The following is an 18,349-nucleotide window of genomic DNA, read 5'->3' as shown; positions in this document are numbered from 1 at the left end:
CCGATGCGCGCTGCATTTCCGGCGGGCGGCGCTGGGGGCAGCGTGGAGCAGCCCCGTGCTCGGCCCGTCCCCCAACCCGCCGGAACCGCCGCCCGCAGCGAGGAAGCGCCTGCGCGGGCGCGGGCGGCCGGGATGGCGGGGCCCGGTTGGGGCCCCCCGCGCCTGGACGGCTTCATCCTCACCGAGCGCCTGGGCAGCGGCAGGTACGCCACGGTGTACAAGGCCTACGCCAAGGTGGGTGCCGGCCGGTGGCCCCGTGCCCGCCCGAGCTAGCCCGGCTGGTGCCGGCCGGGGAGACTCCGAGAGGTTAGCGACAGTGTGGGAACAGTTAGGGGCGGGAGGCCGGCTTCGCCCCAGCCAGACCCTCGGCGGAGGTTGGAGCCGACCGCCACGCTTAGGTCTTAAAGGGCGCACCTGCACCCACCTGCAGGGTCAGTGGCTGAACAGGCTCAAAACAGGTTACCTGGTGGGCTGGGAGGAGTCTGGGACTGGAGCCAGTTAGGAGGCAGAGTGGGCGGTTCTGGAACTCTGAGTGACATGCCTCTGCTGGGAGCACTCGAGAATGCAAAGAAATGGATCACCTAGCTGAGGGCTGGAGAAGACCAGGCTGAGACTGGGTCGGGAAGCCAGGACTCCAGAATCAACATTCCTCACTGACCTCACAAGGGAAAGCTGGGAAGCCCGTTGCTGTTGTGCAGTAGGTAGACCCGGGGAGGGGGCGGAGTCGGGGGACAGAGGGAACCAGACAGAGCCTTTCCAGTCAGGCAAGGTCCTGGCCTCCTCAAGGCAGAGCCCCCAAATCTCCTGTCCCGCAGAAGGACACTCGTGAGGTGGTAGCCATAAAGTGTGTAGCCAAGAAAAGTCTGAACAAGGCATCGGTGGAGAACCTCCTGACGGAGATTGAGATCCTCAAGGGCATTCGACACCCCCACATTGTGCAGCTGAAAGACTTTCAGGTGCGAGCCTTGGGCGGGGCCGCTGCCAAAAGGGAGCTGGAGAAGGGACACTCTCTTCAGGCTGCCTCTCTACCTCTAAACACAGTGGGACAGTGACAATATCTACCTCATCATGGAGTTCTGCGCAGGGGGTGACCTGTCTCGCTTCATCCATACCCGCAGGATTCTGCCTGAGAAGGTGGCGCGTGTCTTCATGCAGCAGTTAGGTAAAGGACTGTGACCCCAGGCTGACGCTCCATCCCTTGTTCTCTGCCCCCCGCCATCCCACCCCTCCGCCAGGCTTAAAGCCTTGGCACACATTGCAGCTGCCTCCTGCACAGTCTGAAATTTTAGGGTCCTGTTTATCTCATACACTCAACCCTTGCTCAGGGATGCTGTGGGACAGATGAGGGAGTAATCCCCCTCTGTGGGGTGTTGAGGCTTCCATACATAGAACATAATATAAGGACCTTGTAGAACATTGCAGAGTCCTGTAGGTAGGACGCAAGTGCTGTGCCAAGGAAAAGAGCAAGATTCTCTAGGACTGGGGCATCCAGAGAGGCTTCTGAGAGGCGGGGAGACTTGTGAAGGGGCAGAGGGGAGGAGGGTGGGCACTCGGGTGGGGTGGCAAACTCCTAGAAGTGGTGGGATCTTGGTGCTTATATGGAAAACATTAGACTAGCCAGGCAGGAACTGGGGCTGTGTAGGCTTGAGGAGGCAGATGTGAGCCGAGCAGGCAAGAGGCAGGCGGGAATGGGCTCTGAACTGTCTCTTTGTGGGTCCCACTCCTCAGCTAGCGCCCTGCAGTTCCTGCATGAACGCAATATCTCTCATCTGGATCTGAAGCCACAGAACATTCTGCTGAGCTCCTTGGAGAAGCCCCACCTAAAACTGGCAGGTCTGTGTCTGAAACAGCAGGGGTGAGGTTTGGAGAGTGCAGAGGCCTCCCTCTCCCTGGGCTCACTCAGCAGCCCTAGTTCTCATGGAGCCCTCTATAGAGTCCTCAAAGAGTAACAGGCTGCGAAGTCTGGGGTTGGGCCCTGCCATCAAAAGGCAGAACCTTTCTCAGGCTACCCATGCTCAAGTCCAGCAGCATAATGGGTGGAGTTAGGGCTCAGTCTGTGGCCAGAGTTGGGACTCACTGTGTGTCCAGGTTTGAGGGTCAGTCTGGGAACAGTGCTGGGGTTCAGTGTGTGACCAGCATCAGGGATCACTCTGTGGTCAGGGACAGGACTTGGTCTGTCATCAGAATTGGGGCTCAAGTCTGTGACTCCATCTGTGGCCACATAGGAGAGTGTGTGGTGCAGGAGTAGGAGGTGGTGACCCTTGATAAGATTTGGACAAGAATTGACACTGGAGGCCAGAGACTGTGGTAGAACCTAAGCCTGGAGACAGTAAGAGGGTGGGGGCTTATCCATGTAGCTAGTGTGATCAGGTGGGCTTCCTAGGAAAAGGTGCCCAAGGGAGCTGTGCAGGATGGGTAGGTTTTACATCCCAGAGGCAGATATGAGAGGGTGTTCCAGGCTAATGATGAGCAGAGGCTTGGAAATAGGGTTGATCGGGTCTGGAGGGTGGAGAGGAGCCTGGGGTGAGGCTTTACAAGCCAGGAGTGGAAGCAGCTGGAATTCAAACCCTGCTGCCTCACCTCTTGCCTGCAGACTTTGGTTTCGCACAGCACATGTCCCCGTGGGATGAGAAGCACGTGCTCCGTGGCTCCCCACTCTACATGGCCCCCGAGATGGTGTGCCAGCGGCAGTATGACGCCCGCGTAGACCTCTGGTCCGTCGGGGTCATCCTGTATGGTGAGACCTCTTTTCCCTGCTTCTCACGCTGAGGCCTACAGTGTTTCCTCAGGCAAGGCCTCTCTGGGCCACTCCTGAAGGGTTCTGATGAAAACTCACTGCTGGCCCACGACCCCTGCTGAGGGGCTTCAGGCCAGGCTTGACCTATTCCCTCCCAGCCTCCGCTCTGCCTCCCTTCCACAGAAGCCCTCTTCGGGCAGCCCCCCTTTGCCTCCAGGTCGTTCTTGGAGCTGGAAGAGAAGATCCGTAGCAACCGGGTCATCGAGGTGGGTCTAGCAGGCCCTTAGCAAGCATTGGGGGGCAGAGGGAGTCAGGGCCCTGAGGGTTTACACCTCGCTCTCACCTGCAGAGACTGGAGTGTGGGCTCCAGGCTGCCTTTGTAGTGGAGGGGCATGCTCTAGACTGGAAGTCGAGGTGCCGGGCTGTCCCAGGGACTTAGGTCAGCCCACAGCAGGCAGCACAGTGCCTATTTTGCAGGACCTTGTGGGGAGAAAGCCAAAGCAGAGCCAGACCCAGCCTTCCCAGGAACATAGTCCAGGGAGGGAAATAAGGACCCAGAAACACAATTCTAGCTCAGCTCAGGGCTCCAGCGAGGGTGCGCCAGGAGCCCAGGGATGGAGGCCTGGCTCCTCACTGGCTCCATCATCTTGACCCACCTGTTCCTCCTCGGTTTCAGGTTCCCCACCTGTCCAACGCATACCTCGGGTTCCTCGCCGACCCCTGGGCTAGAGGTTGAGGGGCTGGAGCCCAGTGTGATCTGTCCCTGCCATTCCCTTCCCTACAGCTCCCCCTGCGACCCCTGCTCTCCCGAGACTGCCGGGACCTACTGCAGCGGCTCCTGGAGCGGGACCCCAGCCGTCGCATCTCCTTCCAGGACTTCTTTGCGCACCCCTGGGTGGACCTGGAGCACATGCCCAGTAGGGAGAGTCTGGATCGAGCAGTGAGCAGGCGGATGGGGCTGGGGTGGGCTGAGGGTGGGCTGAAGGTCTCGTTGACCTCTTTGGTGGTGAATAGGTGACTCGCCCAACAGAGACAGAGGGTGGGCTCAGGGGAGCTGATCTCCCATCTTGGTGAGCGTGGGAGGGTAGGGAGGTGGACCTGACCCCTGATCTGCCCATCCCCTAGACCACCCTGGTGGTGCAGGCTGTGAAGAAAGACCAGGAGGGGGATGCAGCAGCCGCCTTATCGCTCTACTGCAAGGCTCTGGACTTCTTCGTACCTGCCCTGCACTGTGAGTTCCAGGCCATGCCTGAAGCCCCTGGGTGCAGCAGGGATGGGAGTCGTCTGTGGCTGCAATAGGTGGATTCCAGTTCTCTATCCAGAGTGTTGTAGGCAATAAAGCAGAGCATAAACCTGGAATATTGTGTTTGGAGGGATTCCAGAGGGTTCGGTGTGGGGCAGGGGTTCTCGCAGACTCCTCATATGACCTCACTTTCCGCAGATGAGGCGGATGCCCAGCGGAAGGAGGCAATTAAGGCGAAGGTGGGTGAGAGTCCCCATGAGGAAGTGGGGGGGCAGGGGGTAAGGCCCTGAGATCTCAGGGCCCCTGGGGAATGGCTGTCTTAGAATTGGAACTTCCTCTCCTGCAACACAGAGCTTGGAATGGGTCAGGCCAGCCTCATTTGCCCCGACATGTTTATAGCTTGCGGCAGTCACTAACAATGCAGAGGGAGAACTTGGAGGTGGGTTCTGGCAAGGGCAGCGGGTGAGACAGCACCTCCTCAGGCCCTTTCCCTGCTACAGGTGGGGCAGTACGTGGCCCGGGCCGAGGAGCTCAAGGCCATCGTCTCCTCCTCCAATCAGGCCCTGCTGAGGCAGGGGACCTCTGCCCGAGATCTGCTCAGAGGTAGACTTCCGGTTCCTGGCTGACCCCAGGGGCCCCAACAAACCTCCCCACAGCCTGAGGGGGAGGCGGGTGGGGAGAGGCATCCTGCAGGGAACAGGCAGGTTGCTTCCCCCACCCCGAACCTTTCCTCTCATCCTAGAGATGGCCCGGGACAAGCCACGCCTCCTAGCTGCCCTGGAAGTGGCTTCAGCTGCCATGGCCAAGGTTTGTGCCAGTGAGAAGGGTCTAGGTGGGATAGGATGGGGCAGGGTGGGGAGATATCCAGGCCATGACCCTAAGCAGCCTGATGTCCTTGTGGCTGCAGGAGGAGGCTGCTGGTGGGGAGCAGGATGCCCTGGACCTGTACCAGCATAGTCTGGGGGAGCTGCTGCTGCTGCTGGCAGGTGAGGGCCCCCATTTCTGCCCCCCAGAGGGCCCCTGGCTGCCCTGCCCTCACCACACGCCCTCTCTTTACAGCGGAGCCCCCGGGCCGGAGGCGGGAGCTGCTTCACACTGAGGTGCCCACTGAGCTTGAGAGGGTTGGGAGGCTTCCTCTTCCCCTTTCTTTGCTCTTACCTGTGGGGATCTCTTTGGGTTTCCTCTGGAATGTCCCACTCTCAGGGTGTTCCAGGTCTGCAAGTCAAAACCATAGGGCTGGGGTACTCAGACAGGGCAGTGGAGGATCTGGGAACCCAGCAGCAAAAAGTCTGGGAAGGCTTCCTGGAGGAAGGAGCAGATAAGGGACTGAGGAGGCAAGTTGTTCTGACGGGGCAGAGGGTTCTAGAGAGCATCAGGGTTGAGGAGGAGTTCCCTTTGAAACCCCACCCCCCGCCACTCTCCCCCACACCCAAGGGCATATCTTTCCTTGGCAGGTTCAGAACCTCATGGCCCGAGCTGAATACCTGAAGGAGCAGGTCAAGGTGGGCACATGGGGCCACGCTGGGGCTAGGGTCTGTGGGTTCTGTTGCTCTCTGCTTGTGGCTGTCATCCCTACCCTGCTGGTGTATGTCTGCTCTCCCGCCTCCTCTGCAGGCCTCCCTGTCCCTGTATCTGCCCTTCACTCTCTCTCTTGCTCAGCACTGTGCGCTGTGGCTCGTGTGTCTGCCTCCTGGCTGCCTCTCATCCCTTGTGCTGCCTTCACATCCCACAGATGAGGGAATCTCACTGGGAAGCTGACACCCTGGACAAAGAGGGACTGTCGGAATCTGTTCGTAGCTGTGAGTCTTGCCCTGGGGTCGATCCTCCATCCAAAGAGGGGTGAGGGCTGGGGGCCCTGGGTTCTGCCTCCCTTACCAAAGACCTGAGACTGACCCTCCACCATTGCCTCCCGCCCCCATAGCTTGTACCCTACAGTGACCCCAGAAGAATGATTGGACAGACGTGAGCCATCTGGAGCAGAGGGGTACTAACCCAGGCTGATGCCAAGAATGAAGTGGCCCACTGCAGCCCTGGCGAACAGGCTTCTTGGATAGACAGTGCTGAGACCCCCACATTCCAGAGTCCCCAGCCTCCCTCAGGTTACTCTGCACCCCACAGACGGTTTGATGGCTGTGCTGTATGCTGGAGGGGAGGGCAGGACTCTGGGAGAACAGCACTTCTTTCATGAGACCTTTGTTTGTTATTCGGTGGTTACTGGATCCTGTGCCTGTCAGTTTTGGAGCATGCAGCCGTCTATCATTTTTTGCTCTGAGAAGAGGGCAAGGGGCCCCTGCAGGGCACTTCTGTGCTTGCCCTCGCCCTGCCAGTAGGCAGCTGTGCCCCTGGCCTGCCCTTCCCGGGACCCCTTATTCCAACTCAGCTCCTCCTTGCACTGGAATGGGGGCACTCCAGCACCCCTCAGGGACCACCCACCCCACAGTATGCACTCAGCCCCACAGAACCCACCAGTCTTTCTGGGAACTCACACCTGCCCGCCATCTCGGTACTTTAAATTAATCCTTCAAGCATGAAAGTTGTATCTTTCAGGGTGGGGCAAATTTAAGAAGACCATTTCTTGTTCCTGCCCTGGCCTAGGGAGCACTCAGGAAGGTTCCTTGGTCCTCATCTCTCCCACCTCCATTCCTCTTTGGGCCCCACACTAGCCACAGCGCGGGCCTTGTGCTGGAATTTGAGCCTGGGAGAGGGAGACGGTCTGACCCAATGCACTCCAGGCTTCCCACTTCTAGGCCTGTTCTGCCGCTGTGGAGCCCTGGGCAAACCCCTTCCCCTTTGTGGGCCCGGGTCTCCCCATCTCTTCAATGGGGCTGATACCTCCACAGCCCACAGCATGGGCACTTATGAGTACAAAGTGAATTTAACCTGGAAAATAATGTATTTGAGAGTTTCTTTTAAATAATCAGCGGGTGTTGGTGATTTCTAGCCCTTCTGCCCTTAAATGCCTCCTTGGGCAAGAGTTGTCTGTCCTCCCTGCAGGAGGCTGGGTGTGAAGAGTATAATTCACTGTTTCTCTATTAAATTATTTTCTCTACTTGGGCATCTGTTCTTGCCTTAAGAACAACAGGAGGGGGGGCCGCTGCCCACAGGCTGGGGCAAGAAGGACTGCAGCAAAAGCTGGGGAAGCTGAGGTAGGGTTGGGGAGGTCACAGGTTGGAGGGGAATGCTGAGAATGATAGCCACATCTGCCCTTAGCCCCCAGGGATCCAGGAGAAAGGCTGACCAGGGTCATTCCTGCCCACACCCAGGCGACCAGTGGGGAGAGGAGCACAGGCCTGGGAGCTGGGAAGGCTTTTTCCCTCTTTGCTCCTCAGCTCAGCTCCAGGAGTGCAGTCTTCCAAAATGCTCTGCCCTCCACACTGCACACTGTCTCACCCCAGACAGGATCTCTTGGCCTCCTACCCCTTCTTACCCTGGGCTAGTGAGGGAGCAGTGGGCTGGACTGGGGGAAAGGGCATCTTTTAAGGTATCATGCTCACACCCAGCCCCCAGAGGCTCCGTTTCCAGCAGACTCTGTACCCTGGCCTTCCCCCAACCCCACACACACCCTAGGTGTCAATCTGATCAGCACTTGTTGGGAGTAGGAGGGGAGCACATCCCCTGGCTGCCAGCAGGGGAGCAGTTCCTTAGACTTACACCCATTCCCTGCGGGTTGCTCAGTCATCCCAGGATTTTCCATACCTGGATGGGAACAGACCCTGGGAACTATTCTCCCTGAAGCCCCTGGCGTGGCCATCGGGGGGCAGTGGGGAGCAGTGTCCCAGAGGGCAGGAGGAGCTGCTAGAATTCTGGCTCTGCTACTTGGCCTTGAAGTTTGGGATCCATCCATTAGCCTATTTCTTCATAAAGTGAGGTTGAGGATAAGGGCCCCATGGGAATTTGTAATGAGCTATTGCACATGGGCATGACATACAGTAAGAATACAATAAAATGTGACTTTCAGATGTAGGGAGAGAAATGTACTTCAGATTATCTCTGGAAATGAGCCAGACAAAAAAGCCTCAATATATAAAGTGAGGGAACAGGAGGGGAATGAATGGACCTGGTGGGGTGGATGAATTGAGAAGATGGGAGGGGTTGGGCATGGTGGCTTACACCTGTAATCCCAGCACTTTGCAAGGCCAAGGCAGGCAGATCACGAGGTCAGGAGATGGAGACCCGCCTGGGCAACATGGTGAAACCCTGTCTCTACTGAAAATACAAAAATTAGCCGGTCGTGGTGGCAGGCTTTTGTAGTCCCAGCTACTCGGGAGGCTGAGGCAGGAGAATCGCTTGAACCCAGGAGGCAGAGGTTGCAGTGAGCCGAGATTGCGCCACTGCACTCCAGCCTGGTGACAGAGTGAGACTCCGTCTCAAAAAAAAAAAAAAAGATGGGAGGAAGGGTGGAAATGTAAGACAAGATGGAAAACTAGAGGAGAGACTTGAAGGGTGATAGAGTGAGGGTTGGCCCATCAACCCCAGTTGCTTATTTGTGATCACTGTATTGGCTGGCTGAGAACAGAGGCCTGAAGTTCTTATTCAAGTAGGTGTGGAGAGCAGTGGGCCCCCACAGGGAGGACTCAGTACCGGAAAGGCCTCGGGACTGAGGCTGCTGGAGGAGCCTCTGGGAAGGGGCCCTCCTTGAATAAAACATCTAGATGGCCTCTAGGTTTCTCCTGTGTCCAAGCCACCTGCCAAGCAGGGAGGCAGCCCAGTAGGAGGCTGGGGCGACTGGGGGCAGAGCTTGCTTCTAACGGCAGAAGCCTGTAGGAAACGTGCAGATCCACTTTCCAAAGGTCATGTTTTCCTTCTTAGGAGACAGAGTTGTTTTCGCCTCTCACTTTCTTTTTTTTTTTTTTTTTTGAGACAGAGTCTCGCTCTGTCCCCCAGGCTGGAGTGCAGTGGCACGATCTCGGCTCACTGCAAGCTCTGTCTCCTGGGTTCAGGCCATTCTCCTGCCTCAGCCTCCCGAGTAGCTGGGACTATAGGCGCCCGCCACCGCACCTGGCTAATTTTTTGTATTTTTAGTAGAGACGGGGTTTCACTGTGGTCTCGATCTCCTGACCTTGTGATCCGCCCGCCTCGGCCGCCCAAAGTGCTGGGATTACAGGCGTGAGCCACCGCGCCTGGCCTCGCCTCTCACTTTCAACGCTCTGAAGGTGCCCAAAGCAGGATGGCTACCTCCCAGCAACGTTCAGGGGACTGCCCTGTCCTCCTACCTCCATCCCAGTCATCCAAGCACAGAGCCAGCCCTGGGCCAAGCTAGGGGAAGCACCCGAGCCTTCTCCCACGGGGCCAGCCCTGGAAGACACAGATGGGCCTCAGGAGCAGATAGAGGTACCCAGGTGTCCAGCTGGCCCTTCTTTATCCTCTTTACCTGGGATGTGGGAAAGGACATAGAACCTTTGTTCCTGTGGAAGGTCATCTAGAAGGGCTCTTGTCCCCAGAGGCCAGGTTGCTGTCCCAGCCCTCCGTGAAAGGGCAATGGCCCAACGCCGAGGCTGGGGCCTGAGGGAAGGAGCACACCAATGACAGCTTCCCTAGAGGAACTCATCCCCGCACCTACACACAGCAGATCCCACAGACACAAGACAGCCGTGTGCAGGCTCATAAACCCCCGCAGGCCCCACACACACGCTCATGAGCACACATGCAGGCGCAGCTCCTGCTGAATGAGGCTGAGGCCTCCTCAGTGCTGCTGCTGCTCCCCTGATCTCAAACCTCAAATGGCCTCTGGGGACAGCTCTGCCTGGCAGGCACTGGGTTGGAGGCACGGCCGTGGGCCCTGTGACTACACCCCCAGCCCCACCTCAGGTCTGTGGGATAGAGGACAGAAGCCCCAGCCTCACGGCTGAGTGTCAGCTGGGTCAACAGGCAATGTCAGCAGCTCGGCTCAGCTAGCAAGCATGTCCCAGGTGTCCTTAGTGCCTGCCTGGGGCCTCTGATGTCTGAGGAGGAACCATCTGGCTGTCGAGGGAACAGGAGATCCTCCATGCTCCAAACCCTGGTCACCCTCCCCAGTTCCTCCCGGGGGACCAACTGGCCTTGGGAAAGTCACTTGTTTCTTGGCACCCTCTTTCTGCTGGCAACTGGGCCTGAGCTGTCCGGGTGGGTAGAAGGTAGGAGTAGGGGACTGCAGGCTTCTTGGGCAGGGTTTCCCTGAAATCTTTTGCATTGTGGAACCAGAGCCTCTGAGGGTGAGAGGTGGCGGGACAGGCAATCATCTTTGCCTCTTCCCTCCTGCTGAAGGGGTTTGAGGAAGTTGGAGGGGCTCTCTTAACTACCTTTTAACATTTTTTGTATGCTCACACTGCCCACAAGGGTATGAAGGAGGAAGGAAAGGGGAAAAGAAAAGGAGGGAGGGGGCCAGGCACGGTGGCTCACGCCTGTAATCCCAGCACTTTAGGAGGCCGGGGTGGGCAGATCATGAGGTCAGGAGATCGAGACCATCCTGGCTAACACAGTGAAACCCCATCTCTACTAAAAATGCAAAAAATTAGCCGGGTGCGGTGGCGGGCGCCTGTAGTCCCAGCTACTAGGGAGGCTGAGGCAGGAGAATGGCGTGAACCCGGGAGGCGGAGCTTGCAGTGAGCCGAGATCACGTCACTGCACTCCAGCCTGGGTGACAGAGCAAGACTCCGTCTCAAAAAAAAAAAGAAAAGAAAAGGAGGGGCCGGGCGCGGTGGCTCAAGCCTGTAATCCCAGCACTTTGGGAGGCCGAGACGGGCGGATCACGAGGTCAGAAGATCGAGACCATCCTGGTTAACACGGTGAAACCTCGTCTCTACTAAAAAAAATACAAAAAACTAGCCGGGCGAGGTGGCGGGCGCCTGTAGTCCCAGCTACTCGGGAGGCTGAGGCAGGAGAATGGCGTGAACCCGGGAGGCGGAGCTTGCAGTGAGCTGAGATCCGGCCACTGCACTCCAGCCTGGGCGACAGAGCGAGACTCCGTCTCAAAAAAAAAAAAAAAAAAAAAAAAAGAAAAGGAGGGAGGGAGGGAAGGGAAGGAAGGAGCAGGCCATAAACATCAGAGTCATAACTGCAGGGTACTAATGGGGTTCTAGGATGAAATGGGAAGTTTTGGTGGCAAGTGACTCTGTGGCCCTCATATCACACCAGGTGGGTGGACCAGTCGCAGGACAAATATGTGAATATCCTATTTAGACATTGGATTGTCTAAATAGGAGAGGGTAGGAACAGCTTGGGAAGACAGTAGTAGTTGATGTATTCAGGGCCCAAGGGCTTGGGAGTTGGGGGCAGGTGCAGAGGAGGAGCTCCAGTTGGGCCAAGTCAGCCCCCAGCTGCGTGTGGGTACAGGACAGGCACTGAGTCAGCAGAGCGGCAGCGGGTGAGGGCACACAGGTGAGAGGGGTGCAGACTGACAGAGACCCAGATTACAGGGCTGATGGGGAGGGGGAAGGAAGAAGGGAGGCCAGGCATGCCCAACAGAGCTGGGGACCCCTCAGCCTGCCCTCATTGTCCATCTCTATCTGAGCCCCACAGCCTCCTCCACCCCATTCCAGGGGTAGTGCAAACCAGTCAAGGTTTCTTGGGGTTCCATTCCCAGGGTGAAGGGGAAACAAATGTTTCCCTTTCTTTAATCCAGCTCCTGATCTTTAATCCAGGTTCCAACCAGCCTTGCTTTGACAGGGTTCAGGGAGTACACGTCCCCCAGCCCCCACTGCCCACCACCCTCTCGGCCCTCTCCCTCTCAGCCCTGCAAAACACTGAGGGGGAAGGGGTCTGTCCAATCCCATTAGGCAGAAGGCCCCGGAGGGTGGAGTGCTGACGTGGGCCTTGCTGCTGACGCTGCGGAGGCAGCCCATGACCCCCCTACCCGGCTTGGGGCTCTGGCTTGGGTCTCCTCCAGCTCTGAGAAGGTCAGGAGGAGGCCCTGGCCCGGGAGCAGCCCAGGAGTAGCTCAGAGGCCCAGGCCCATTCCCTGGGGACACTCCAGGGCTGGGCCTGTGTCTCTTCCTGCCCTGTCTCCCTTCTTCCAGCCCCCCATGACCTCCTATACAGGTTTGATGGGCTTTGTTCTTACTTTACAAAGCAGATCTCATGGAAACTTTGCCCTTGAAACCCAACCCTCAGATGGCCGCTCCTGCCTGTGAACCTTGGCTGGCTTCCTCACAGGCTGGGCCCTGGACCTCGGGGTGGGGCACCTGGGGTTGGCCTCGTAGCACCTTCCTCCTGCCCAGGCCCCGGGGGTGACCTGCTTGGGGAGCTTCCTGGCTGGTTTCTGAAACCTCCCCTGCCCCCTGCCCCTCAGCGCCTGCCATGGGTGAGCAGGATAAGATCTGGGCTCTTCGTTTTTTTAAAAGAATGAGTTACATTTATTGATAGTTTGTCACATGCTTTATAAATGGTCACCGTTTGAAACATGTATTATTACTATTTTGGGGAGGGGGGACTCTTCATTTTACAGAGGACAAGCAAGACAGGCTCAAGGAGGGAAAGGACAGGCTCAAAGTCATCAAGTGTGGGGCTGGAATGCAGTTGCCCTGTCTTCTTTCTTTTTGCATATCTTCCATCTCCAGGGTGAGGAGGGCTGTAGGCACAGGCACCCAAGACAGCTGCGGTCCAGCCCTGGCCCCACCTGTGGTCTCAGTGATGCCCCAGAGGTCCTATCTTCCCCACATAATGAGGCTGCGCCATCCTCCTCAAAGCCAGACCTATTTCATAGGCCCCAGACCCCACCTTCACCCAGGGCCCCCAGAGAACAGAGCTGGAGACACTTCCACTCCTAGCACTGGATGCCTCCTCCCTCCTGTGAAGCTGTAGGTTGTGGGGTGGAGGACACCCCTTTAAGGCAGGCTCAGGGGGCTGTGAACTCCAAGACTCCTGGAAGCCAGTAAGAAGTGGGAAGGTAGGCACACCATTTGGGATTTTTATTTTTCACTGAGCTAGGAGAGGAGATTCCAGCTATGGAATCCAGAGAAAGTTCTACAGGAACAGAACAGAAATTGGCTGGGCCCTGGGCCCAGAGAAGGCCTGGAGCCGCTTACTGTTCAGTGCCAGCTTCATCCTTGGCACTCTGCCTCTCACACAGCATCACTTCGGCTCCCAGAGCCCACAGTGGCAGCCGCTGGAGGCTGTGGTGGTAGCTGCTGCCCTGCCCAAGGAGGGGTGTGGGCTTGGCTCTGAAAGTCTAAACCAGAAAGAGCCTTAGAAATCATTCAGCCAGGCCGGGCGCGGTGGCTCAAGCCTGTAATCCCAGCACTTTGGGAGGCCGAGGTGGGCGGATCACAAGGTCAGGAGATCAAGACCACAGTGAAACCCCGTCTCTACTAAAATACAAAAAATTAGCCGGGCGCGGTGGCGGGCGCCTGTAGTCCCAGCTACTCAGGAGGCTGAGGCAGGAGAATGGCGGGAACCCGGGAGGCGGAGCTTGCAGTGAGCCGAGATCGCGCCACTGCACTCCAGCCTGGGCAACAGCGTGAGACTCCGTCTCAAAAAAAAAAAAAAAAAAAAAAAGAAATCATTCAGCCATTCCCATTTTACAGGTGATGAAACAAGGCTCAGAGAGAGCAGGGGCTTTCAAGAACAATAAAGGTGGAGACTAGAACTCAGGCCTCCTGTCTGCCCAGGGTATCTGCCCAAGCACTCTCTGAGAGTATCTCAGTGTTGGTGTCTAGAGGGGCTGGACACGCAAGGGAGCTGGCCTGTGTGTGCATGTCTATGTGTGCCGGGATGCATCTGTGGCTTCTGTCTCTGAACGTGCTAGGGGTTTTGTGTGCTGTGTGTGTCTTTCTGTGGGTGCTCCTGTGTGCAGGAACTTGGGGTCACGGCCAGAGAGGGATGGGCATATTCCTGCAATCTTGGGAGGCCTCCACAGGCTGAGCTGGCGGGGAGGGTCCTGAAGGGTAAGGTGAAGATGGGGGCTTTGCTCCCAGCAGAGAGGAAAAAAACAGAAGATAGGGTTGGGGCATGGATGGGAAAGGTCTTGGAACTAGGATGGGGCAAGGAAAACAAAGCCCCAAATGGAGTATGGGTCTCTGGAAGTTGACACACACTCAGCCCTCATGGGGGCCCAGCCCAGTGGGTAACCCCGGGGAAGTGGTCACATTACGTGACACTTCTCAGCTGATTGCTTGAGGTCCCCCAGTGTGGCCTGGGCCTTGTCCTTGAGTGAGCCCAGGTCCAAGCCAGGAAGGCTGGCCAGCTGCCCAAGGACTGAGGCCTTCTCCTCCTCCTCCTCTGTGTCCTCCTCGATCATCTTGGCCAACTCCCGGGGCAGCTCCACGTCTCCACCTGCCATCTGGATCTGGCTCTCATCTGTCTCGTTCTGAAGGGAAGAGAGGGTGGGGTGGAGTGGAAGTCTGTGAGAACCCAGAGTTGAGAGGACAGGGAGGAGGCTTGGTCTGGGTTCCAGGCCCCTAGATTCTCTCTCTTTTTTTTTTGGTAGAGATGAGGTCTCCCTATGTTGCCCACACTGGTCTCAAACTCCTGGCCTCAAGTGATATGCCCACCTTGGCCTCCCAAAGTGCTGGGAATACAGGAGTGAGCCACCGTGCCCGGCCCCCTAGATTCTTGAGCCCCCACATCCCAGGATCAAGCATTGGATGCTTGGACATGGAGACCTTTCATATTACCTTATTTCACTCTGAGATACTGAAGGACCAGCACAGCGAGTAAAGACAAAATGAAAATACTTATGAGTCACACTGTTACAGTCAGCTAAGTCATGTTTTGACTCTTGTTATGCTTAAGGGTGTAACCAAAAATAGTGATGGGTACCATTTATCAAACATCTATTACATCTATTACATGGCAGATGTTGAGCTGGGTGCCTTTACTTCTCACAATGACCCTGTCAGGTAGGTAGGTATTGTTACTCCCACTTCACAAATAAGGAAATTGAGGCTTACAGGATTTAGGTAACTTACTTTAAATTCAAGTTACTTAACTAACTTAAGTAACTTAAATTGTCCAAGGTTACACAGGTAGGATGTTGGGGAGCTAGATTCAAACCTATGTCACTGATTCCAACATCTGTGTTTTTTGGCATGGCACCTACGATGGCCATTGCCCTTCACTGTTCTTCTGGGGGGCGCCTCATGTCCTACTCAGTTGCATCCAAGTCTTGGTTCTTCTGCTGAACTCTGACTTCCCTGATGGCAGGTGTCTCTTATATGCCTAGCACAAGTATCTGAGGAATGACTTTATTTCCAGGAGAGTTTGCAGTGAGGCAGGCTTTCTGGACCGGTTTTTCCCCGTGAGAGATTTCCAAAAAATTGGTGGCCTGTGGGCAGTCAGAAGCAGCTGGGGACTTAGTAAATATTTGTTGAATAAGTGAATGTGATGTTCATATATTTGGTCATTCAATTCAAGTGGAAGATCAAAATCAGGAGCACTATAGCCCTGTGCTATTTTCCCGAGTCCAGCACAGTTCTGGGTGCACTAGGGCTATATTCTGGGAGAGATTTGTGCTTCAGTCCCCTCCTTAGACAACAGGAGCAGCACACTTACATGCCCATCTGGTGCTGCACTGCTCAGGGGAGCATGGGGGCAGGGATCTCCTGAGACATACTCTCTGGCTGCTTGGCCAGCCAAGGGGATACTTGGCTCTCTACAGGCAGACTCCATACCCTGGAAAGCAGCCTGGGGCCCTGGAGCAAAGGCAGGCTCATATTCACCGGCTTGAGGGCTGGTCCCAGCTCCATGGCTCACTGGCTGTATGATCTTAGCCAAGTCCCTCCATCTCTCTGAGCCTCAGTTTCATCATTTGTGGCTGTGGGTAATAGCTGCCTGGCAGCATTATTGGGGGTTAGATGAGGACATGAAGGTCAAGTACTTGGCACACACAGGGCTTCTCTCCCCCACCTTAAGTAAGTTCTGCCCTCCAGTAGGTTCAGAAACCCCCAGAGCACTCACTTCTGCAGTCAAATCTGCTTTCTGCCTCCCCTGTGTCTTCCTCTGCCCAGGCCTGGCCTAGGCTTGGTGGGGGTACTGGGGGGTGGAGGAGAGAAGAGGCCTAGATTGGCTCCAGAAATGCAGACCTGTCAGTTTCATGAGAACTGGGGTCCCCTCAGCACAAAGCCCTGGCCCTTCGTGGGCACAGATTAACTATGAGTGAGTGAATGAATAAATGAACAAATGAATGAGAAGGAAGGATCTAACCAAGCACCCTGTGAGTCTTATAACTGCGGGCTGTGGTGCCCAGAATGGGACGAAGGAGTTGAGAACCCAGAGCTCAGGGTCCCAGATGTGCCTTGCAGCCGGGGCCAGCTTACCTTGGGTAGCCGGTATTTGTCTCGGAAGTGGCTCCGCAGTGTGGCCCGCTCTGCCTTCCTCTGTGTGAACTGTGCATCCCGCTCCATCCTGCAGGGTCACCAGGGGCAGAGTCACCATGAGGGCAGAGAGAAGGGAGTTGGAGTCTTCGAGGGAGGGACAGAAGGGGTCTCTGAGTCCTGGCAGCACTGCTGTATTGGTCCCTGTGTGTAGCAAAGGCACTCCAACCAGGACAGCCAGGTCTCTGCTGCCTCTCCCCATCACAGTGCCCTTTGTTGTCTCTGCTGCTGGATGGAACTAGGGGCCAAGGTGGCAGTCTGTCTAGCTCTCTCTGCAGACCCTAATTATTTGTCCCTCATGGCCTCCAACTTGGTCTGTTGTTCCCTCACTGAGAAGCTATGTCGTGTAGGGAAAAGTATTCAGGACAAACTTGGGTTCACACCCCAGCTCCACTACCATTTTAGGTATATCCTTAGGTAAGTCACTTACCTTCCTCTTCTGTAAAATGGGGATAAAGTTTTGCAACTCACAAAACTGGTATCAGGATTAAGCGAAATAATAGCTATCATTTATGAGACTTTATCATGTGCCAGGTGCTGCTAAACAGTTTACATGCGTTGGCATTTAATCTTCATAAAATACAAGACACGTATTATGATTACCATCCCCACTTTCCAGAAAAGGAAACAGAGGCACAGAAAGGTTAAGTAACTTGCCTAAAGTTACCCAGCTAATAGGCAAAGCCAGGCTCTGAACCCAAGTAGCCTAGCAGCAGAATCCAGCCCCAAACTCTGTCCCAGCACTGCAGGCACACAAGTAGGCTCAATGTCTGTGAGTGCCCCCATCTCAGGGTCTGCCTCCGCGACTCTGAGCCTCCTCGGCTGCACCACTTTTTTCAGAGCCTCAAGCTCAGAGGAGCCCCAGTTGGAAGACACAGGCAGCTGGGACCAGATCGGATTAAGGGATTATTGTTTCGTCAGAAACTCACGTGCATCCCCCTCCTCGTCCCAGACTCCGGTCGCCCCTTCCCCCGCTCCCCCTTGACCAGAGTATGAAGCTGGAGCGGGGTTTGGGGTTTGAGATGGGATGGGTCTGGGGGCAGTGTAGAGGACACCTCCCGGTCTCTTACCGTGTCTAGGAAGGTAGGGGAGAAGGGATTGGTACCTGAGGCTGGCCCGGGGATGGACTGAGCAGCTGTGGGGTTGGGGAGGGGGAGGTCGTTGGAGCCAAGAAGGGATCCCACTCACTTCTCTTCCACCAGTTGCTTCTGATACTCCTCGTACTCCTCCCGGCTCATGCCCTGAGCTTCGGCTGCCGACTTGTCCCCATCCCCCTTGTCCTCGCCGCCTCCCAGGCTCCCAGTGAGGTTCTTCAGCTGGCCGCCCACCATGGTCTTCACCATAAACGCCATGGTCTTCGCCGGCTGGGGCACTGGGCGCCTGCTACCACGCGCTAGGCACCGGGCACGTCCGCGCCTACTTCAGCACTAGGTCTTGCGGACAGCTCCCGCCGCGGGCCCGCGCCCCACGCTTGGCGCCGCCCGCCGCCCGCCCCCGCCCGGGCCCGCCCCCACCTCCCCAAACCCCTCCTCACGGGGGGCGGGGGGCAGCACGGGGCTGAGAAGGCTGGACCACGTGCCTGCTCCCCACTCCCGCCTCCCCCACGTGCCTCCTTCAACGCCGAGCTCCGCTGGGCACTGCTGACAGCGGATTAGGGCCTGCGGTAGTGGGGTCGTTCTCCCGGGAGAGGGGTTGAGCTGATACACTCCTGGAACCCTGTTCCCTAGCGTCTTCCAACTTTCTCCTCTCCTGGGCCACTAATAACTGGAATTTCAGCTGGGAGATCCAGGTAGCAGCAAGGGGTAAAAACCCAGCCTTGGGCGCCCCTCATTCTCCCCACCCACCCAACTCACTGAACCCAGCAGCTGCCCAAAGAGCTTGACGCTGGAAAAGGGAGGGAGACCTGAGGGCGCGAGCGGGAATCCCAGTTATGGTTCCGCGAGTTGGCCTCTCAGGGTTGCTCTGTCACGCGCCTCCCCTGCTGCCCCTGGAGCAGTTAGGAGTGGGGAGGGAGAGAGCTGCTCAGTGATGCTGGCTGAGCTGGAGGGACTCAGGACGGACACTGCTCTCTGTTCTGGGTGA

General features: G+C 56.7%; 2 protein-coding genes across 18 annotated transcripts; one reads left to right on the top strand and one right to left on the bottom strand.

Moving 5' to 3' along the window:
• The first annotated feature begins 90 nt into the window (after positions 1-90).
• ULK3 (unc-51 like kinase 3) lies at positions 91-7,029 on the top strand. Of its 15 annotated transcripts, none has more exons than XM_077939936.1 (16): positions 91-203; positions 816-956; positions 1,119-1,162; positions 1,729-1,833; positions 2,594-2,737; positions 2,921-3,003; positions 3,522-3,677; positions 3,863-3,968; positions 4,179-4,219; positions 4,481-4,583; positions 4,723-4,787; positions 4,888-4,966; positions 5,040-5,080; positions 5,435-5,482; positions 5,713-5,779; positions 5,902-7,029. In XM_077939936.1, the coding sequence occupies exons 3-16, from the start codon at positions 1,150-1,152 to the stop codon at positions 5,916-5,918; spliced, it is 1,068 nt and encodes a 355-aa protein (XP_077796062.1). In that variant the 5' UTR covers positions 91-203; positions 816-956; positions 1,119-1,149; the 3' UTR covers positions 5,919-7,029. The 15 variants fall into 15 exon arrangements, 13 of the variants coding, with proteins under 13 accessions (XP_077796062.1, XP_077796061.1, XP_014998218.2 ...); XM_077939935.1 differs by having other exon boundaries at positions 1,042-1,162; positions 5,435-5,476; XM_015142732.3 differs by having other exon boundaries at positions 1,042-1,162.
• A 5,280-nt stretch (positions 7,030-12,309) lies between these two features.
• CPLX3 (complexin 3) lies at positions 12,310-17,776 on the bottom strand. Of its 3 annotated transcripts, none has more exons than XR_013395095.1 (4): positions 17,456-17,696; positions 16,211-16,298; positions 13,479-14,262; positions 12,310-13,182 (listed from the first exon to the last, which is right to left on the bottom strand). XR_013395095.1 is itself a non-coding variant. In NM_001194891.1 (3 exon segments), coding segments are annotated over 3 exon segments (477 nt in total). In that variant the 5' UTR covers positions 17,620-17,776; the 3' UTR covers positions 13,771-14,037.
• Between the last annotated feature and the right edge of the window lie 573 nt (positions 17,777-18,349).

The sequence above is a fragment of the Macaca mulatta genome, chromosome 7 (assembly GCF_049350105.2).
Source record: "Macaca mulatta isolate MMU2019108-1 chromosome 7, T2T-MMU8v2.0, whole genome shotgun sequence".
In the NCBI taxonomy this organism is placed as follows: Eukaryota; Metazoa; Chordata; class Mammalia; order Primates; family Cercopithecidae; genus Macaca; species Macaca mulatta.
The sequence above is the reverse complement of the archived record's forward strand: the minus strand, read 5'-3'. Positions and strand labels throughout refer to the sequence as shown.